At 42.3% G+C, this 23,021-nt stretch overlaps 1 protein-coding gene across 3 annotated transcripts in view; it reads right to left on the minus strand.

Moving 5' to 3' along the window:
- Positions 1 to 956: 956 nt before the first annotated feature.
- kif26ba (kinesin family member 26Ba) overlaps positions 957 to 23,021 on the minus strand; it is a 106,911-nt gene continuing 84,846 nt past the window's right edge. The window contains exons 12-28 of one of the 3 annotated variants that reach the window (XM_051959781.1): positions 19,972 to 20,143; positions 18,876 to 19,214; positions 18,618 to 18,788; positions 17,956 to 18,085; positions 17,515 to 17,770; positions 17,266 to 17,370; positions 16,935 to 17,062; positions 15,977 to 16,156; positions 15,568 to 15,863; positions 14,764 to 15,445; positions 13,728 to 14,668; positions 13,321 to 13,568; positions 12,904 to 13,053; positions 12,598 to 12,812; positions 8,499 to 8,764; positions 6,647 to 6,794; positions 957 to 4,540 (exon numbers count right to left, since the gene is read on the minus strand). In XM_051959781.1, coding sequence (XP_051815741.1) covers positions 4,392 to 4,540; positions 6,647 to 6,794; positions 8,499 to 8,764; positions 12,598 to 12,812; positions 12,904 to 13,053; positions 13,321 to 13,568; positions 13,728 to 14,668; positions 14,764 to 15,445; positions 15,568 to 15,863; positions 15,977 to 16,156; positions 16,935 to 17,062; positions 17,266 to 17,370; positions 17,515 to 17,770; positions 17,956 to 18,085; positions 18,618 to 18,788; positions 18,876 to 19,214; positions 19,972 to 20,143 — 4,576 coding nt within the window. In that variant the 3' untranslated portion in view covers positions 957 to 4,391. Of the gene's footprint in view, positions 4,541 to 6,646; positions 6,798 to 8,498; positions 8,765 to 12,597; positions 12,813 to 12,903; positions 13,054 to 13,320; positions 13,569 to 13,727; positions 14,669 to 14,763; positions 15,446 to 15,567; positions 15,864 to 15,976; positions 16,157 to 16,934; positions 17,063 to 17,265; positions 17,371 to 17,514; positions 17,771 to 17,955; positions 18,086 to 18,617; positions 18,789 to 18,875; positions 19,215 to 19,971; positions 20,144 to 23,021 lie in introns of all 3 variants that reach the window. The other 2 variants (XM_051959784.1, XM_051959778.1) reach the window with 2 other exon arrangements.

Here is a 23,021-nt window from a genome sequence, read left to right on the forward strand (position 1 = left end):
CTCAAACACTGTAAAATTATTCTGTGTTGCGCAGCGGCAAGGTGTAATGTTGGAGTAACTCATCCATACATGTTGGAACCAGATGCTCACCGATTGTGCTGACTGCATATTTACCTCGTGATGTGTCTTCCAGCGTATAAAAAGCTCCATATGGACATGATAACAGGATGAAAACTTGATTTTCACTGTAGGAGGCCTTTTGTTCTGTCTGTTCTCACTATTCTGTGCAGAAAATTAAACTCAAGCACTTGCCTGAGGTACATGATTTAGCAGACTGATAAGATCAGAAAGGACTCACGCTGAGCAATTATTTCAAACATTGCCTTGCAGGTCTATCTTCTGCTACATTTTCCAAGTTAAATTTATAACCAGAAATTCCAGGAACTCCCAGACCTCACCTCCCTTTTCTCTTGCACCGGCTCTGCCCTTCCACACTTCATCTCTCTCTTCTCCCGCTGTTGTAAAATGTAATCCTGCACTCCTATTCTTTCTCCTTCTCCCACTTTCCTCTTGCATTTCCCTTTTTACTGCCTTTATCCTCTTCTCCTCTCTGATCTGTTCTTTCTCTGGCTTTCATTCCTTCCTTCTCCTCCTTCCTGTTCCCTGCTGTGCATTGGTGATCAAAGCAGGCTCAACAGGGCAATATGTCACAGAACAAGCTGCCTACAGGGCACCTGAGGTCCACATGCATGCACTGGAAACTGAATGATGTTCCTGAGCTGCTCCAGTCTTGTTTATGTGCAGCCAAATTCAGAGAAATGTAGCAAGTTTTCATATCACAATGTAAAAATCTGTTGGCTGTCTGCCAGCTATGTTGCGTCTTTTAAACTTCTGTTTGAGTCATAATGCAAAATGTGGATATTTAATCAGGACCGAGACATCTATTAAAGACCTGACATCTCGCCGGTACTTTGTTGTCTGTTCTGTGTAAAAAGAACAAAGAATCAGATGTGAAACTCTTTCAGTACATTCCTTTATTTACATCCCTCCATCTAACTCCTCCATCAACACAATGTGTCAGACCACATCTCTCAAAAACAGTACTTCTGCAGAGGACAGTGTAATCTTGAATCATGGAAACAGCTCATACACAGTCACATCCTTTCATTTGCACTGATGAAGTGGAGCTGTTTCCTAAGAGAATTACCAAGGACAGTTATGAAGGGTACATCTCAGAACAAACAGAAAACTGGTTTTAATCAGTTATCTGGAGATTTTCCAATCTCTGTCTTCAGAGGGACTAAAGTTGAGTCTTAATACCAATGAGAACATCTGTTTTTGGTAAATGTGGTCTGACTCAGATTTTAACACACAGTACTCCTTAAGAACTTAAAGATGCTATGCGCCAGGTTTCCAGATAACACGTTATAATTCTTGAATGCTCCTTTAACAGCATATATGTCAATTTGTTCCTTAGTCCATGTTTTATTTTGCTGTTTGTCCTTAAACCTAACATTACATCTTCTGTTTGGCGAAATATCAGATTTAAAGCACTCTGCATAGTTTATAAGGACTAATATGTTTCCTATAAATAATATGCAGACACCAAAACTCCATGAGATTTTCAATTATTGCTTGAATTATACAGCGCTACCATGACAGATTTGGCAGTGACACATCAGGAAGGAAACCTCCCACATAGCATCTTCTAACTGGACAGGACAGTACAGGCCGTGAGCTCGTCCAGAGGCTGGGCTTCCCAAAACATCCACTGCTGATTACACAAGGCTGTAACACTGTAGAAGACACGGGCGTTTCACTTAAAGCAACACAGCTGTCTTCACACTACATGTTTTTTCTTCACATGTATAAAAAACACATTAACCGTCACAGTGAATTTCTGGTTTGTATCGAATCCACTGTTGTTCTGGAGCCACACGACTGATGAATGTTTTAGGAAACCCATTAAAATCCCCAAGAGGAAAAACAGGAGCAAATGAAATCAACCCAAAGAAATATACAAAATAAAAATGAGCGCATATATGATATGTGCACAGTATATATATTTATATATGACATGGGCTCAGTGAAGTATATACAGTAATTTTTCTGTTTCTGAAATGCATAGTAACTTTTTAAGATCATAAGGTGTAAATAAATAAGAACATTAATTAGCGACTTCAGCTCAAATAAATAAACTTTCATTCATGACTTGCACGGTGAACTGGGAGATAAAAACAGGAAAATGATCGAGGCTGCCTCTAGTGGAAACACTTTGTAGGTCCAGTTTGTCAAAAGCGTTTGGGGTAATTTCCCTCTGGATCATCTCCTGTCTGTCCCTGCAGGTGGACGCCACGTGAAATGAAAAGCTGTTACTTCTCTACACAGCCATGCAAAGATCAAACCTCACACAGTTAACTGCATATTTTCTGCTTCTGCGTCCGTCCAGAGGAACAAAACAGCGTTTGTGCTCTTTAGCAGAGAGATAAATTTAGCACCGCGACGCTTTTGACAAATCATACCGATGTCATTACAGCATTTCCACTCCTCTGAAGTCAGTGTCTGTTACCTCAGAGATTATTAACAGCGTCTCCCAGAATGCTCTCTGCTTGCGAAGCCACTCAGAGGAGAGGGTGGTGATACTGAGAACAACAGACATGATGGCAGCGATGTAGAAGAAGCATTTGAAGCATTTTGTTCTGTATTTCAGAGGGAAACAGGCTCTTCCATATATTTATATTTGTACAAACATTTAGATCATAAACATCTCAAGCACCATAGATAATAATATTAACAAATTTTAAGTGTTGCTATCCATCCCAAAAAAATGGAACCAGGCAGAGATCTGTGCCTTTTAAACCGGCCATCACCTTTTCTTTCAGGAATTTTCTTTCATTTCTTTATATATTTTTGTATTTGTTTCTTTACAGTGTTGGGACACAATGCTGGGACTACTCAGTCAACCCATAATTGTAATCTCAACGTATTTTCAGACTAAATTCACCACTTTGTTCCAATAATATGAAATTTAAATACTTTCTATCACTGGGTGTACCCAGCACCTGTGCCGTCCTCATTATTTATTTTTAAATATCTCTTTATACCCTTTTTTCATTATCCTATTGTTATAAATAGGCTCTACATGGTCCCATTGCACTCAAATAAAAAAGGATACCTTATTATAAAACACACACATTGACGAATCATTCGGTTTCTTCTAGAATAGAGCAGAACAACACAGTTACAAAGAACAGACAGTCGGCCTGTCAGTCAGTCGATGGATGTACTTAACACTGGATCAGAGAAGACATTTTCATTTCCACTCATGTGTGACTCAGACATGTCATTGCTTTGTGAACATGAAAAAGCCATCATATCTGTATCAGGGGAGATAGTGTATGAATGCCACAGAGGGTCAAAATTCCGATGTTTGTGAGTAAAGTCAAGATAAAAAAAACGACACGACAAGAATCTCTCTTTTTTTCCGGCTTAAACACACATAACTCTTGGAAAAAAGATGTGTATGTTTTTCAATTTAGATTTTTGGTCCTTGCAACAGTTTTATGGTTTCAAAGAGGACTTGGTGTTACGTTCCGCAGGTCTCCTTCAAAACATTTTAGTTTCTCGTCGATGCACCAAAGACCATACATTGAAACATACATTATTAGTTTATCATATAGTCAAACACTGACCCACAGTAAAACATCACATTTAGAAATGACCATAAACTAAAAGATTTTCCAAGGATACTGATCTTTTGTGGGCTTTTTTTTCTATGCTAGCACCATACTTACTCACAAATTCAGAGAGAAATAATTGGTCTTGGTATGTTGAAATGTTCACAAGGCACTTATCCAAATCATTTTCTTTGTCCTCTTGTCTTTCTGCACAACACCAGGCCACTCTGTTGTCAGCACTCTCTATTTACAGCCATGACTCAGCTATGTAAACTCTTAAAAAGTGCTCTTCCAAAACGATGAGAGATCTTCTCTTGCAGTTCTCCTTTGTCCTTCCGTGTTTAGAAAATGGCAGTTTCTGTTTGTCTTTCTCCTTTTCTTCTCCTTACATTCCTAAATGCCCAGTTTGAGAGGCTTCTTTGCAGTCTAGTTATATTTGTTCGCTGATCACTTGGTTTTTCAAAGTGTCCATTAGATGCTGTTTAATGTCTGTTTCTGGGATTGTTTTCAACCCCAACACAAAAAAATCTATGAGCTCTTCTGTCTGTTGGTCTGTTGCTTATCTCTGTATGTCCTTCTGCTGACCTACATCTGGAGGAGGCGACATACAGGATCAAATAGTCAGTCCATCCCTGTGCCCCTCCTTCATCCAATGCGATTTATTTGTTGAAGAGATATTTTCTAAATGTGTTGGATTAATTAGGGGGCAAAAGGTCCAAACATCAACACTAATTGAGTCCAGCTGTATGTCTGACTCTGCGTCCCTCCATCTGTCTACCGATGCCTTGAGGACACATCGAAGCAGGTAATCATCATGAGATGAGCTTTGCAGAAGTTGACTCGTGTCTCCAGTTTGTCCGTGACAGTTTCCAGAGCTTCCAAATACTCCAGTGAGTCCACTTCATAGACCTGCTGTAGCTCAACTAGATGCAGATGGAAAGATAGAGAAAATATGTCATTCTCGCTGAAACACTGTTGCATATATGTTGTGTTTAACTCATTACATCAGCTTAAAAGATAAGAATTGAATATTTCTTGTTTTTAAAATATCAACTAAAATGAACAAAAGCAATAATTAAAATGATTAAAGTCACAAGATTTGTGTTTAAAGTCAAAGCCCATACATGCAGTATTTCTGTACAGTGATGACACACTGTAGTAGCCTAGCCGCGCTAGACCCATGTTTCTGAAGGCACAAGGGTCTAGGGCCGCTCGACAGGGAGGGAGGCGGGCTAAAAGGTTGTCTTTCAAATCACTCTGCAGCAATTGGGTAGTTATACAACCAATCAGCGCAACAAATAGGCTGACGGAGTTCCTAGAGCGCCGGCGGATTGTGGCTAAGTCCCATTAGCTTCCCAACCAGCGGAGCCGCGGAGCCAACTGGTATATTAAGGATTTGCCATATCCCGTCGGCATAAGTCCAAATACGTCTTTCTTCTCAATGAAACACTTAAGTGCCGTCCTTTGTTTATCTTTCAAGTTGAATTTTAGCTTCAAATCTTTAAGGGCTGTGGCCAAAGCCGAGTTGAAAGATAACTGTTTATTGTGCGCTGGTTGTTTCTGCCAGAATCGTCGCGCCTCTGTCGTCACTTAGTTACGCCCGCCTTCTGACTCTACACTTCATGGTGATTGGTCCGGCCAGTTTTAGGAGCATCCAGCCTCGAGCCTTATGGAGGATAACTAGACCCACCCTGGCAGAGAATTAAATTCGTTGCCGTGGGTTGTCTAGCGCGGCTAGGCTAACACTGTAGCTTATTTTTAGTCAATTTTAGAAACAGTCTTACTGCTCCCAACAAGGCACTTTTTATCCCTATTTCAGTAACATTTGATCAAAACTACAGCGAGCTGTTGTGTAAAATTTACATTTTAAAGAGGAGCCAGTTGGCCTGTAAGTGAGCGTTAGTGGTGGAAAGTTAAATAAGTAGATTTACTCAAGTCCAGTTTCGAGGTAGTTTGACTTTACATGGGTCCTCTCCAGTACATTTCAGAGGGAAACATTGGTGTTGTGCTTCAGTACATTTGACAAATTTAATTGTTTGGATAATATTACAAGTTTTTTCTTTAAAAATACAATACATTGTTGCAAATTAAATCAGTTGTTTTCAACTTTTTAGCCACTTATAAACAACAGTGTGTGGTCAGGATCACATTTCTGATGTCTGTGAGTTGATAATAGCACCACCAAATAGTGTTTTTCCCCTCTAAACCTCCCACATAGTTTCATTTCAATAAATGTTCAAATGATCCAATATCTCACCAAAAAATATGGAAAACTGAAAACACATTTATGTATGAGAACTTTGTTTTTTCTTCTTCCCTCAGATTATTCACACAAGTCCTCAGATTTATCTACTGTTCCTGTACATAAAACTGGATATGAAGTCGTGTAAATCAGCTACACCTGTAGCTGCTACAACAGTAATATGCTCCATACACACTAATGCTTCATTATTAATAATCTAATTATGTCATATATAATAATACATCAGTCAGAGACCAAAGAAGTACTTCTACTTCAATACTTGAACTGCATTTTGCCTGGACATAGTACGATTTTTTATGCTGGACATTTAACTATTTTGGAGTATTTATACATATCTATATTGAGACTTTAAACAAAATAAAGGATCTGATTACTTCCTCCACCCTGGGTGAGTGTGACAGATAGGGTAGGGATGTTGAAAAAAATGTAGTCAACTCATGCATTGTTGGCTTTGGTCTTTGCTTGGGTTTTGCTGACAATCACAAAACTAGAACCTTTTCCTTTAAATACCAACAAACTCAGCAACTGAAAAGTGAATTGCATGTAAGGGCCTTCACACTCAGAATTCAGTAAGTAGAGAGTTCTTGAATGTCACGAGAGCTGGATGAAAAACCTGCAAATAAACATGGTAACTTGCAGGGATAATGAATTCTATCCCAGTCAATCATCTCCTAAAAACCTTTTTTTAACCTGCTGAGAGCCTCTTGTCTTTATCTCACACACACATGCATGTCTTTATCTCACACACACATACATGTACACTTACACTCAGTGGTCCACTTGTGCGGCTCCAGCATCAAGTACTGTTTGGTTTGTTCCAGTTCTTTCTTCAGACACTGGTACTTGGCTCGGACTTCACTGATTCGCTGCTGGCGGTGCTCCAGCAGACGAAGCTTGGCACTGACATAGACCACCTCCTGACACAAAGGGAGAGGACGGACAGGCAGACAGATATGGATTTTATTCACCTTTATTTTTTCAGAGAAACATGTTGGGAAACACACATGGCTCTTTCTGCTTGAGAGCGACACAGTTACATACATTTACACCTCAGCGACTCCCAGCGTGACCAGAGTTGTGTACTTTCGGACACTGAGCAGCTTCACATGGAGCCGTTGGAGGTTAAGTGGCTTTCTTAAGGCCGCTGCAGGGAAAATCTATATTTCATGCTTTTCTCTCCCTCCCTCTTTCCCCAAAGCTCACAATGCTCCCTCCTCTGAATACATAAAGGTTTAACAGTGTAACCCAAAAAAAAAAAAACGCCTGCACCGTGCATTCATTTGCAACGATTTCATGAGTTTCACGGTTTTGCAAAGTCTTCAGAATTTATAATCATTTGTAAGACGATATTTTAAAAGTGAAACCAAAGGGAAAATAATGTAGATTTATGAAAAGTGCTCACTGTTACTACAGACTACAGAGCATGTTGAGTCATTCGCTTCATGAAAATCCCTTACTTGTTGGTTTCTTCTCTCATTGATACATTAGGTCCTTTACCTTCCAGTGTCTCATTCTTCTCCAGCCTCCTCTGGTTCTTCATTAGCAGCAGTGTCCAGCAGAACGCTGACTGCCTTTTAATGTGTCCCACGACTATTACTCAGCAAATCAATTTCATTGGCACCAGGTGTAATGGGCCTCCTGCTCTTCTGCTCTCCCCCTTCTTTTATCTTCCATCCACATCCATTAAATCTTTCTCCCTCAGCCCACCACCACAGTTTGGTTCTTTGTACACTTATTCTTTCCTGCTTTCTTTCCTTCCTTCATCTGTTTCACCCATTTTGAAGGTTCATCTACCCGTTTCTAAGATTTTCTTTTAACCTGTCAGTGCAGAAATTAGTTTTCCTATTCGGGCTGGTCAATAACAGAAAGCATCACGTCATGCTACTTTAAAACTTCATCCCGCTAAACTTCTCCTTCTGCCTTCTACCCTTCTTCCCAAAGGATCCTTTCTTTTCTCACCTCACCCTCATCTAGCGTGTCTAAAATTATTTATATTTTCCTCCACGTTTTTAGACATGGGGACAGTTTAGGGGCTCAGCATGAAGCATAAAGGTGTGCTACACATCTAGAAAACATCAATCGTGACAGGAGAAGGACTTTGCAAAAGTAAGTATTTCTTTTGTATTTCTGGCAATAATGTGTGCAAAACAAGAATTGCTAATATTGAATTGAATTGAAAAGAAATATGCAGTGTAAGTTGTAATAAACACAATTATGCTGATATGACAGAGATAATAAAACACAGTTACACTATAATAAAACAGTGGACAGATGATGCAGCTGCCACATGTCACATTTAACTGACGTTGCTGTGAAATGATGGCTCCAAAGCGGGGATGCCTCATTTTGTTAAATCATTGTTGCCTTGACTCCTCCCTCTTTGTCCTTCTTACTCACCTCTTCTATTTGGATTTCTGGTGGGAGGGACTAAGACGTGAGAAGAGAAAGCAAGTAAAGGAATCAAGGATGTAAAAATGAGATATAAGAAGTGGGAACACGTCAACCTGTATGCAGGAGGACGTAAAGATCAAAACCTCAACCAAGTGATCAACAGGTGATCCATTGGTAGCTCCTCCCTCCTTTCACCATACTGCATCCATTTCCGTTTTTCATCTCACCTTACTCCCTCCTTTGTCCCGCCTCTTCTGCAGTCGCTCCACATCATCTATCTCGTACACCTTGATCTCAAAGGTTTCGGTTGTCGCAGTTGCGCCTCGTAGGTTTGAGGGTGCAGGAGGGCCCAGTGGACCATCTACCCAGCATGCACCGGGGCTGGAGGAGGAGGAGGAAGAGGAAGTGATAGCCTGTTTGGAGGAGCGGTGAGAAGGTGATGAAGAAGAAGAGTCCAAAGTCAGTGCCGGGATCAGACGACGACGCTGCAGACCTGGAAGAACAAAACAGATGAAGATAACAATAAAGAGCATTACACACCAGCAGAATTAATAATAGAGTGCATCCAGAGACATGAAAACACATTTGATGCTACAGTAAACATAGTCACCCCCAAATCCTTCACTATATGGATCCTTATTCAGTGTTTGACAGATTTTGCAAATAAAGCACTCCACACATCACTTGACCAAACACTCGTTTTCAGTATAACAGTATACACAAGGCAAACTGCTGTAGAGAGGCTTAGCTTGATTCGCCATTGGATTTAAATACTATTACTGAAGTACATTTTAAGATCAACTAAGAAGATATTTTACTTTTATATGTCACAGTTTCCCATGGTTTTGTGTGTTCTCTTTATATTTTATCCCATTCAAAGAATTGTTGGGCATACTGGGACTTATACTGTGTCCCAAGTGATGACATGCTTGTTTTCATGGCATTGCTGAAACTGATCATGTGGGGGGGGGATGCTGTGTGTGTTAGTCAAAATGCTGAAAATGTTTTCTTGTTGTATTTGTTTGCAGCATGATCTCAGGGTCATTGCTAGCTTAGCAAAACATCGGGACCACTGGTTGCCTGGCAACCTCACAACGGCATCAAGGCTCCACGAAGTGAGTGCAAGAAATAGTTTGGCACAGAACTAGTGGGCTTGACTTAGCTTTGTTTGTTGCCTGTGGACAATGTGAGGTTCACTCTTCCCCATTTCAATACTTAATGTTAAGCTAAGCTGCTGCCTGTAGCCTTCGATTGGACGGACAGATAAGAGAGCGGTACTGATCTTCTCATCTAACTGTCAGGAAAAGGAAAATATGTGTGTTTCCTTCCATGTTGAATTATTCCTTGAACCCTTATAGCTGATTAGTGTTTTCTCATCATTCCGTTTCACAGGACCATTCAGAATGAAAATTCAAAGAAGAAGGAAAATGCATCCAGTCCTATAGCTTGTACAATAAAACCATCCATCCATCCATCCATTCTCTATACACCGCTTTATCCTCACTAGGATCACGGGGGGTGCTGGAGCCTATCTCAGCTGACTCAGGCGAAGGCAGGGGACACCCTGGACAGGTCGCCAGTCTGTTGCAGGGCTATATATACAGACAAACAATCCCACTCACATTCACACCTACGGGCAATTTGGAATAATCAATTAACCTCAGCATATTTTTGGACTGTGGGAGGAAGCCGGAGTACCCGGAGAAAACCCACGCATGCACAGGGAGAACATTCCAACTCCATGCGGAAAGATCCCAGGCTCAGGCCGGTACTCGAACCAGGGATCTTCTTGCTGCAAGGTGAAAGAGCTAACCACTACACCACTGTGCAGCCCACAATAAAACCATATTTTTCTAAATAAATTTTTTCATGGGTTGTTTTTAAACACAATTAGAATAGAGCAGAATATGAGAAAAGGCCTTCCTGTTTGTTGTTTCCCTTTTCCGTCTCCTTTTATAGAAATTTGCAGATTGTGTGCCGTCTACTTCAGTGAACACATTGTTGTAATAAAGAGCTATGGGGGCAATATAAAAATTTATTACTGTACAAACTGCTACAATTTATGCAAGAGAGGGATGCTGGTAGAAAACTGTTAACGATGTAAGTTAATGTATTTATTTTACCAGTCATTGCCCTCTAAACACAGACACTTATTTCTAACATGACAGATGCACATTAAACTTTAAACTTCACACATTTAAACATGATACTGAAGAAGAGCATTTCAGGATGAGCCTGTCCCAAAATCTAGGATGTCACTTCAGTTTTTGGCCAAATCAAAGCACAAGTAGATGACAGCTCATTTCTCACAGCTGAGACAGTCTAAGCTGAATTATGATAAAATAGTGGTGGGCCTGCAGCCATCTTCCTGAAAGGGTGTGAACTGTGGCAGCTCAACTGGATTTAAAGCTTCAGACACTGAAACAGGCCATTTCTAACAGAGCTAAAACCAGGTGTACTATAATCATGATAGATTTATCAATCTGTGCAATATTTTGAGGTAAAACTGTAACTGATGGGGCATATCAGACTTCATTTACTTCTTCAAAAGTATGATTTGGGACCTTTAAGTGTCCGTATACTCACTGAGGACACCTTTTACATGCCTTGACACCAGGATAAGTATCTTATAGAGGAAAATGATGACAGAGCATAGATATAAAAGCAGAATATTCTGAGTAAAAAGATCATAGGTGAGGGAGCAGAGAAAGAGATGGAAGAATCACTGGAGGGAAGCAGACAGGAACTCATAAAGGAAAACTATTGTGTGTTTGAAAAGCAAAGAGAGAACAAGAAACAGATAATGGAGTGTGAAGCAAGATAAAAAGTTGACGCTTATAGATAAGAGCAGAAGGTCAGACTCCAATCTGCCCATTGCGCTACAATAAATACACACCGCGGTGCGTTTACACAGACACTTTGCATAGAAATTGCCGACCATGTCGATAGGAACGAGGGTTATCAGATTCAACAGGAAGTGAAAGATAAAGTGTCTGAGAGGGGAGAGAGAAAGTGGTGATTTTAATAAGGTTTCAGCTGTCTTTTGGTCTCAGCACAGCACAGAAAGGTCAAGCAGAGACATTTGTGTTTCATTAGGAAGAAGCGTATAACAGGACAGGGGAAGATTGAGAGTCTGCAGGGAGGAGAAAGTGCAAGTGGAGAGAGAGAGAGAGAGAGTTGGACAAATGTGAGAGAAAATGTGTGAGAGGAATAAATGAAAAAGTATGAAGAGGGGCAAAGTTGGTGAATAGAATTTAATTGAAGTCGAGCACAAAGAGAGACTCAGGTGGAGATGTGATTAACATTTCAGTTGGACATTACTTCAGCCTCTGGTACACATGCTCTTCCTTCTTCATCCTATTTAAACAGAACTTACTCTTCCTAAATCAGAGCTGCATTACAACCAGCATTCCTCAGTTACTGGCTTCACCTCCACATGCAGCAAACACAGAGTAATCCTTCATGTCTTTGTGTCAACTTGTGGTATTTTGACAACGAATTGCCTCCACTAATCCACTGAATCTGCTGCGGTTGAAGCAAAATGAGAGTAAATCCAGACTTTATGCTGCTTGGCTGGAGGTGAAACTGCATCCTGCACACTTGGATGGAAAGGCTAATTCCAATTTAAATCAATAATCAGAGACACACCAGGAGGAGCTGCCTCTCTGCAATCCGATTTTATGCACATATCCATCCTCATGCTTAACCGATAGAGAGTAATTTGGCAGGCACATTAGCCGGCTCTCTGTATTGTGTTCTGGTGAATATATATTCATTACAGCCTACACCAGCAGATTCCCTTTTACCATTTCACAGATGAGCGGTCAGGGTCACCTTACCTACCTGGCACCTCCTGCAACCACAGCTTTCTGCACTTTTGCCTCGCCTGATCTGTGCTTGTCTCACCAGTGGATTCTCCTCACAGCGCTGCCTATTTTCCCTTCCACCATTTCAATCTTACTTTCTTTTTTAAAGCTTTAGCTGAAAAGCTTTGACATTTTCACCTCTACAGACTTTTAAAATATAAAAGCTAAATGTGCTCACCAAAAATGGCAAAAAAAAAAAAAAAAAAATTGACGATAAACTGAACAAAAATCTTGACATTTGGCACTGGGGTTGTACTCAGGGATTCAGGGTGCTACTTATTTATTCATTAAATCTAACAAGTGCTCTTGTTGCCACAGGATGTCTAATTTAATGAGTGTATTTTTAGATCATATCTAAATTAAGGAGTACTATAGCTCTACTGTTTAAGGGAAAATACATATATTTAGTTCCTTGTCTTCATAGTTACTATCTGATTAAGTGAAAATGTATAATTGTGACCTGTGTTGCTCCGGCTCTTCTTGCTGCTCTTGGAGCTCCGTCGGGAGGAGGTGGTGGCAGAGCTGTGCTCACTGAGGGAGTCCTGAGCAGAGGAGGTGCTTCCTGTGTTTTCGCTGCTGTCTCTCAGCATGCTCTCGTAGCCACTGCTGCCTCCACTGTGGTAGAACAAGGCCGTCTTCCCCATGGCCGGGGGGAGCTCACCACTCAGTACGCTGCTGTGAGAGGCAACATAAGATCAGATTTAAAGATGAGATTCAAAAAGTGCTTTTTCTCTCATTGCATCTCTCATTGCACTTTAGCATCTACCTGTTGTCACTCGCGTGGCCGCTGCTGCAGCGGTGTGGTTTTCTGGGAGCTGTGATCTTGCTGTAGGGAGAAGGCAGAGTTTGTACCACTGCTGCTCTCTCCTCTCCCAGACCGTCACCTCCACCACTTCCTGCTCCACCTCCCCCTCCACTGAGAACAAGAAAGAAGAAACAGATCATTTACTGAATGCATTTTATTGACATTTTGCCTGAGATTGTGCAGCTTATTATTATCATGACCCCAAAATCTTTTGAAATTGATATGCCTGCTCCATCACCGATGTTATTCTTAGATAATACATGAACTGTATCATGCAGTTTATATCAAGCGCTCTATGTATCTTGTACCTTATATAAAATTATTTGCTTAGGAACTGCTACATTTTTTAAGATGTAAAATAAAGTAGCACTAACTAACCTTGCCCCTCCAACTCCTCGTTCGTCTGCTGGATCTGTGCCTCCTCCCTGGGAGTGACTTCTAGAACGGGAGCCTGCACTTCCCTGGAGGAGCTCTGAGATTCGACCGTTTACAGCCCGGAGAGGCAGCTTGGCAGTCAAGCTTCCCCCTCGACTGCGGCTCAGAGACTGTGTAGACCAGGATCCGGGGGAGGGTCCCTGCTGCTGCTGCTGCTGCTGCTGTAGAGGGCCCTGGACTGAATTCTGGGGCTGAGGAAACAATAAATGGTTTAAGTAGATGGCTGGACAAATGAAGGCTATGACAAGTTTAAGTATTTGCATTTAGTTTGTTAATGCATGTGTTTCTCATGTAACAGTAAAAGTACAACAGGAAGGTCTTACAATCATTGCTAAAACATTCTTTCCTACCTTTCCATTAGGAGGAAGGCTGGAGCTGCGGCTGGTAGTTTGACTTAAAGATTTGGTAGAGAAGCTCAGCGTCTTGGTGCTGGAGGCAGATAGACTCCTGGCTTTAGGACTGCTGGTCATCAGTAGCTTACTGACCGCTGAGATCTTTGACTGGCTGCTGGTCTTGGCTGGTGACTGTGGAGTGCTGCTCGGACCAGGACTGCCACTAAAACCAGGGCTGCCATTGTTACCAGTGGGAGAAGATACTGATCCGGCACGGGTGAGGCTGCGTCCAGTGCGAGGCATGGTGCTGTCCCCCCTCGCTCCTCCTCCTCCTCTAAGACTCTCGCCTCTCTCCAGGGAGAAGCAGTCATAGTGATGGGAACCACTGTGCGAGCTGTGGACTCGGCCCAGAGAGTTGGTTCTGTTTGCAAGCTGTTCCAACTTGGCGCTGAAGAGTCTACTGCTGTCGATGCTGGAGCCTCGCTGCCGAATAGCTCCTGCAGAGCCACATGCTGACACCGCTGCATCATCTGCTGAGCTCCCCAGCGATGAGACTCCATGGCTGGGCTGGTGGAGAGGACTGGCTGCCCTGTTTCGCTGCTCAAGGCTGGACTTTCGTACCGGTGGCAGAGGTGGGATCCCCCCCTTCTTGTGGGAGAAAAAAGCCTGTTTTCCATTTGATCCCCAGCGGTCAAGTGTGGCACGAGGGCTGCAGGGAGTTGAAGTGGTGACGCCAAGATTACGGTACTCATTTCCATTGTCCAAGCCATCGTGTCGATTAAGGCGGTGCCACCCGCGGGGCAGACTCGCTGTGCGGTGGATATCTGGGCTGTAGATGCTAGTCAGGCATTCACCTTGGACAACAACAGCGACCATCTCACAGCCATCCACCACTCTCTTAAAGGAGTCTGGAGATGACGCCACTTCTCCACCTGAACTAGAGCTGCCATGATCCCCACCTGGTGACACAGGAATAACAAAGAAGACCCTGAAATAAGAAATAACACATAGTTAAAACATTTCACTTTCAAACAACCTCTTCACTCTTCCTTACCTTCCCTGCAGGAGCTCCGATACTCTCCACTCCCAGCCCTCTCTCCTGCGTGGCTCTTTGACTGCTCGACCTCCCTCTTCTCTGGCTTCACTTCGCACACAAGCTCCCTGCTCCTTCCCTCCTCCGTACCACGTTTCAACCAGGGGTCTTCAAAGCTCATCTCGCTAGAAATAGAAGCTAAAAGTGCTGCATTGGATTTGACTGGGTCTTTCATTAGGCTGGTCCTTGTAGGTGAGGAGAGGATGCTGGGTTCCTGCATGACCATTGGTTTGACAGCCACACAGGGGTGGACGCTGATGGTGCTCTTGAAAGGAGAGATGTTTCCAGGTCCAGCCAGAATTTGGATGTTTGTTTTAGCCATTGAGGGAGGAAGCTTTCTCAGCCTGTCTTTGGTTGGAGTACCTTTATCGCTCAGGTTCTCTGACAGCACCAGCTCTCCTTCCAGACTTCCTCTTCTTGGGCTGCCGCTGCTCTCGTAACCTTCTACTCCAAAGCTCTGGTTGGGTTCAGGATCAGCCAGTGCCTCCCCTTGCTGACTCTGTGACTGACTGAAGCTGTGGAGAGACTGATCGGCTTCACTGCCCATGCTCAGATCACTCATCCAGGAGGAGATGGGTGAACCACAGTTGGACATCCCTGTTGCTAAGGCTTCACCTTCTATCCGCAGCTTGGCCATTGCCACCTGCAACACAGAGCAAAACAACTGGGTAAAACACCTTGAAATCCAAAAGACAAAGGAATAAGATGTGCCTTCTCTGGTTTGAATCATTTGAATCAAATGCAAAGCAAGACAGTCACACTAACCTCTGCCATGGCAACAACCTCTGTAACTCCTGAGGTGGTTGCAGGAATTTGATATTCCTGCACGGCTCCGTCTGAGGCAGCACCACTGATAACGCTGACGGGCTGAGATGAAACGAGGGCAATTGCAGAGCCACAGTCACTGTTGAAGCTGATGATGCTCGTTGGACGACAGGCAAAACCCTGCATCTCAGCAACATCAAGGTGCTCATCGCCTTCAGTAGCGAAAGTGTATACCAGCTCATCCTCCCCGAGCATGAGAGGTCCAACTGTTCCTACAGACAGCGCTGGTCCTGAGGCTGCAAGTGGAAGAGAGAGAAAAGTGAGTTAACACAGTTTTTCTTTTCTTAGTTGATCATTATGATTACATGTATATTATGGTATATTGCGGCTAAGCTCTATTGTAACTCACCATCCTTGTGCGTATCCAAAGGTATCGGTGGTACGTCGTCATCACAAAGTGTCTCGGCTGAGCCCAGGCTAGCAGACAGAGATGGAGTTGGCTCTCGGATCTGTGGGCTCATGCCTGCAGGAGAAGTCCTGGACAGCAGAGACTCTGTGGAGGAACGGCCACTGTCTGCAGCCAAACTGTCTGCAGAATCGCAAACACACATTTGGCAATGTACTTAACTTTGTGTTCCAAGTGCAGAATACAAACAGTCACTGGTACGACGGTAATTTGGGAAACTGGCTTCACAATTGGAATGCCAAATTCAAACCACTGGTTATTAGATAAACTGTGCGGTGCTCAGGTGACTCCAACTCCCACTATATTTTACCAGACTGAATAACAGACTGTTCATACATTTTTCATCAATAGATATAAAATAAAGGATTGAATTTCTACTCTGTGCAACAATGATATTGGACATTGCCAGTATTAGTAAGACAATTTATAAAAATTATTTTCAAAATATATTATACCTGTATTACAATTTATTTGAAGTCTTTATCCAAATGGGTAAAACACTAAATGGAGGGACAAATTTCTTTGAATTTTTAATTAAAGTGTTTTAAAAGGTGAATATTAGTTGGTGCTATGCATGAACTGTGTCTGTATTTTAGCAGAAAATTCCCATACACTAAAATATAACCAAACTGTAACAGAAAATTGTAAGAATCACGCAAATGATGTGTTCTTTATGCATTCAGTCACTTGTGACTTTAATGGACTGATACTATTTAGGTCCTTAAAGCAAGTTTTCAAAGGAGAAAACACATTCCAAGTGGGAAATTCAAATTGAGAAAATGAGGCTCAGAAAGAAAAGGGAGATAAAAGTGAAAAAAATATTCAGTCATCATAAATATCAATCATATATTTCAAGGTTTCAGTAAAGTTCTAAGGCATAAACAGGTAAAATGATACATACTGTCTGAGGTCAAAGCATCTGTGGCCTGGCCGTCCTGAGCCAGAGTGTGTGAGGACAGAGGAGGTGTTGCCGGCATCACACCTTTCTGAGTGTACACTTTACACCGCTGGGATGGGGAGGATGGAGGTCTGGAAAACAAAGAGAGATCATGATGGAGACAAAAACTATCCTTTTACACATCGGGATTGTTCAGTATTAGCACATGGAACCCACAGTACACTGCTTTTTCGACATTTTCTAAATTCAATTTTCATTCAAACCAAAAGAAATGAATGATGTCCACAGTCAATATTATTTTCTATAGTATGTACAGTGTGTATGTGTGCTTTACCTGTACTCTGAGGTTTTGGTCAGACTAGCAATGCCGAGGCGCGGTGAACCCAGAGGACGTGTCTTCCCGTCAGTATTACTGCCCACCACGTTCAGACTCTCATGGCTGTGCAGACAGACGGTAAAGGAGACGTTTTATCAGTTCAGGTGATATATGTCTCAAAGGCCAATGTCAACACCTTCAAGAAAAAGTGCTTTAATTAAAGACACAGTTCTTCCTTTTTCTGCATAGAGTGCCACTCGTCCTCACCTGTCATGTAAGTGGGAACTCTTGGCTCTGTGCAGGGGGTTCGAGGTGATGCTGCTGCTGCCTGTAACACTCCTGGTACTAGTAACTATAGGGAATCCAGAACTCTGAGCAAGGCTGTGGATCATCGTCTGGGCCAACTCAGCCTCCTCCACCACCTCCTTGATGTCCTGCAGCTGCTGGTCATTGGTCCTCCTCCTGGATGCTGCTGCTGGTGAGGAGAAGACCTGCAATGCTCCTCCTACAGCACAAGCAGAGCCTGGAAATGTTGGACAAAACAGTGTTTTCCAAGGTGGGGGCCAAAGGCCAGGTGCAAGAACAGTGAAAAGGAAAATGTGCTTGATTTGATGCCAAAATAGTCAGTTATTTGGGTCCTCAAGTATAAGAAATGGGTAAAATATTAACATCATACAGAATATACAAGAAATGAAATAAAGTCTTTACCTGTTTTGTCTTCCGTATCCAACACAGCTGCAGAACCAGAAGCAGAGGCAGGAGCAGATGAAGATAGACATGACTCTTGTTTGGTCCCTTGTTTGTTTGCTGGAACCTCCTCAAAGGGAAATTTTGCCACCTGTAAGAACAGACAGTCGTGGATGAAAAAGAGCAAAATGCTGTTCTTTATATGGCAGTAACTGAGACAGCTGGATGTGACTGCTGTCAAAGGAAATGCTCTCCACTTATTGAACAGCATTCAAGAGCTTATGATTGAGAATGAAAAGGATATTTGAGTTGCTAATAACATAAAAAAACCTGTGCTACATATATGCAACGAATGGAGGCCTGAACAAATTTAAATGTATTTTCTGTGACACAATTGAAAGAAATATTCTTAAAAATTGCCATCGAAGCAGAAACTGTGACAGAAAGCAAAAGGTTACATGCAGATAATGTTAAGTAGATAGAAACAAAACCCTTTTTACATTTAAATAGATAAAGTGTCCAACTTGTCTGTAAAACCTTCAATATACCACCAATTCCAGATCCCATCACACAAACAGAGCAATTTTACACTTCTTTTTATGATTTGCTGCATAACTAGATTGTTGTCTTACGTGTATATATGGGTTTTGTTCATCTTGCACAATAATGACAAAAAATATCACCTCCTCACTGCCATCAATGCAGTCCAGTCTCTCCTGCAGCTCAGCGAAGGTGTTGCACTTCAGACACTCAGCTCCTTCCTCTGGGACAGGGGCCAACGGCTGACCGAGCAGAGACTGAGAGGGCTGAGGCTGAGAGGGGCCACTGGGCTGTTCGTCTGGCTGACACTGCACCTGCCACAGAAATCACAGAGAAGTGAGTCATCTAATGTTTCCTTACATTAAATCATCTAAACCCTGAACGTAAATATCTCTAATCACCTTGTGCTGTGTTCCAGCTGCCTGACTTTGACTTTGTGCTTGATGCTGCTCTGATGTTTTTCCTCGAAGCAAAGCAGGAATAATCGGTACAAACTCTGGTGGTCCCTCATTGTCCGTCAACTCTCTATCTGACACCGCAGCTCCATTTGGGCCCACGTAGATCACAGTGTCACATGACTGCTCGCTGCTGGAGTATTCGTCAGGGTCACTGGATAGTCGCAGCAACGGGAGATCAGAGTCGGTGTCGCCACGGTGATGGAAAGGCCGCAGGTGGGTTGGCCGACGCATGCGACCCTCCTCACAAGAACTTTCTCCTCCAGATGAGCTGGAGGTGTATTGCTGAGGCAGGATTGGATAGCAAGGAAAGTGGAGGCAGAGAAGAGTGATGAGAGAGAAAATATTCTCTTTTTAGATTTGCAGAGTGATATGTTTTTTGGACATTTTAGCATTTAATTGACAATTCACAGTGGAGATGAAAGGAAACACAGAGAATACAGATAGGAGACAAGTAACCCACCAGCGTTAAGATCAGAACTTTAATCTAATGTAATTCAATTTAATTCATTTATTCCTCTTTCTCCCACACACTGCCACTTTGCAGCATCTCAGGACTTCAGATTTCTTTTCTAGGAGGTTCATTGTTCGAGCTCTGAAGCCCTCAGGTTACCCTCTTTTCTGTTCTGCTGAACAATTTGGAAATAAGTGAGCATCAGAAGTGATAAGTGAGACATGGTGGCAGCAACAAAAGGAGATCAAGTGAAAAATTTCATAATGTTTCTAAATGAACTGAGCACAAACTGGACATCAGTCAACGTCCATACACGATTTTCACATAAGCTACAGATAATAAAACATTATGCAGTACAGTGGCAAGGCAGTGAGCAGGATGCATGCGTCATAGGACTGTTATAAAACTGACATTGTCACTGATTAGAAGTATAAAAGGTGAGTTATGTACCCATCTGTATAATCTATATTACCAGACACTGTATTTGTCTTTATCTGGATGTTATTGTACCTAAAGTTTTAGTTGTATGCCATTAAGAGAAATTATCTCTCATTTTTAATGAAGCATCAAGGTTTGATTAAAACTCACCACAGTCACTTTAGTTTTCTTCTTTTTCATGCGGAGGACCCGGGAAGCAATCTGGATGGTGGAGAGGGTTTCTGAGAAATCTCTGGGTGAGGCAGAGATGTGAGCAATCATGGTGGTCCGGCAGTTCATGTTGCCTAGCGACTCCCTTAGCAACATGGTCAGCTTGCTGTCCCTGGTTACACATACACACCGAGATGTGAGCACCGCAGACATGCTGGAAACGCACACAGCCGCTTAAATATGCGACAAAACTGGTCGATTTTCTACCAGACGCCCACATATGTCTGACATTTGACAAGGGATTATTAATAGCTCATCTTGATCAGTGATCATGCTAAAGGTCCGTGCAATAATGACACATCAGGTTGACATATTCCTAGAAATGAAGCTAAGAAATGAAAAAGACAAAGATAATGGTTCATCAATTAAGGAAACAATAGGTTTCTATTTCACATTGAAGCTCACAAAGTTTTAATAGAAGCAGTCTTGATATCATGAAGTCTAATAGTGGGAGATGGTCTATGTCCCAGAGAGATTATAACAGCAGATGGGAGAGTAAAAGTAGGCTGTGTGTTTAAGAAAAGACTTTCTCCTGGGTGGGCTACTGCAATCATTCATAGCCTTTTGTGTGTGTGTATATGTGTGCGTGTGTGTGTGTGTATATACGTGTGTGTGTGTGTGTGTGTGTGTGTGTGTGTGTGCGTGTGCTGAGGCCTGCAGGCTGACAGTGAGTACAGCTCCTCTGTGGCCCGATACCTCACGCTGCTGTCCCCCTTTTCTAAAAACACAGCCTGCAGTGAAATCTCAAACACACATATGTGTACATTCACATGCACACAAAGTATGTACACACTCCTATCTTGACCTCCTCTTTTTCATCGCTGCTCTCTTCCTTTCTTTTCTTCTTTCTCAGTTTGCCGCCTCAGGCTTCAACAAACCTCCTCTTTCTTCTTCACCGTGTCTATCGCTCTGCATCAGACTGATGTAGGTGAACTCATGACTCATGAAGTATTCATTTGGATGTTAATTCAAGTGCAGGGGATGTTGGATTAGACCTTTCCTTTCAGCCTGTGCTAGATTTATTGCCAGAGTTTTGCCAGGGAGGACAAACGTATATGTAACATGATGCTCTCTAACATATTATATTCCTTAATCTCAATCACAAATCTCAAGAAGAAACAGGGTGAAACTCGTATGAGATTCCATTTATCTATCCATTATCTATACACCACTTTATCCTCATTAGGGTCATGGAGGGGCTAGAGTCTATCCCAGTTGATTTAGGGTGAAGACAGGGAACACCATAGATAGATCACCAGTCTATCATAGGGCTACATATACAGACAACCACACTCACATTCACGCCTACAGATAATTTAGAGTTACCAATTAACCTCAGCATGTTTTTAAACTGTGGGAGCCACACATGCACAGGGAGAACATGCAAACTCTATGCAGAACGGTCCCGGGAAGGCCAGGATGCAAACCAGGGATCTTCCAGCTGCAAGGCAAAAATGCTACCCACCAAACCACTGTGCAGCCTGTCATATGAGATTGAACTGCTAAATTAACTTTTCAGGAGTGCATTGGAATTTGGAGCAAAGCTTATTTTGCTAATACAGAGAACTGTGATTGCCAAAGTGGACACTGGTGAAGGAAAAAAAATTTGGCCGTGTTTGATGGAGAGTCAGGGAAAGTGTTGGCGCATTATGATTCAATAGGGGTTCTGCCAAAGGAGAAATATGGCAGACCAGTTGGGAAATCGTCTGATTTTGGAGCTGTGCAGAGTCCCCGGTGAGAAAGATTCATGTATAGTAAATGGCTGTTTGGGATTGCACTTGGATGCTTGAAATCTTGCAAAAGCCCAACTGTGGGTTTTGTGGCTACCTCTTTTCTTGAACTGGGAGGCTATAAACGCAAAAGTCCAAAAGTATAGAGATCAACAATAGATTCACTGGTTACCTAGCAACAGTACAGGCACAGGACAAGGATTATAAGAACAGGATGGGACCCTATCCTGAGAGCAGTGAAGCATTGCAAGAGCAGCTCAGCAACTGTGATGAAAGAAAATGAGCAGAGTTCCAGGACTCAACCTGAATTTAAACACATTTTTCCAATACTGTCACATCACAAGAAACAGTGTCAGTTAGTGGCTGCATTGGTTTCTAGATGGAAAAGTTGATTGGTCGTTTGGTTTATCAGTCACCGTGTTTCAGACTGGATGTATCACCAAATTATTCTGGGCAGACATTCATGATCTCCACATTATGAAACCAGCTGATGACTTTTGTGAATCTTCTTTTGGCACCAAGATGAGGTTGACTTCTTGTGGTAAAATTCTATACAACTATTCAATAAAACTGAAGTTATTCAAAGCAGCCAAAGGGATTTTTAAAATTATACTTTGTCCAGCATGTTATGATTTTGCTTTATGAATAAATACCTTCAAAACTAATGATATTCCCATCAGGCTTAAGCCTTTGTATTTGGTGCTAATCATACAATGCTGGTAGAATTTTTAAAGTAGTCCTGCAGTGGCCCACTCTATTGGTCATGTTTTCAACAGTGTCAGACTTGCATTAGTAGTTGGTTATAGAGCAGTGGCAGAGACACAGCATCGATTGTTGAACCAGTCCAATCCCATGGCACAGCCTGAGTCACCAGTGCCAAACCAGATTCAGCAAAGCTTTGCTTACAGCTTCACTGCTAAGTCGCAGGTTGTTTTGTAATGTAAATGCAAAAGCTGGTGATTAAATTAAACCAGCGAGAAGCACAGAGCTGCACAGCCTTAAGGAGAGAGGAAGAGTGAGAAGAAAGGAGGGAAGTAAAGAGGAATTAGAGGACAGATCGGTAAAAGGAGGACATTTACAATATCATATACTGTACGTACACCAAGCGGCTACAGTGACACTACAGCACAGCGATTCTAAATATTTTTTTCCTATTCCATGCATTTTTTTGATCCACCTGAGTACCTCTGGCTACAGTCTCTGACTCTGTTATCTCTCCCTCTCCTTTTCTCCTTTGCTCTCATTGCCAGTCAGTTAACC

Source organism: Acanthochromis polyacanthus, chromosome 2 (assembly GCF_021347895.1).
Source record: "Acanthochromis polyacanthus isolate Apoly-LR-REF ecotype Palm Island chromosome 2, KAUST_Apoly_ChrSc, whole genome shotgun sequence".
Lineage (NCBI taxonomy): Eukaryota > Metazoa > Chordata > Actinopteri > Pomacentridae > Acanthochromis > Acanthochromis polyacanthus.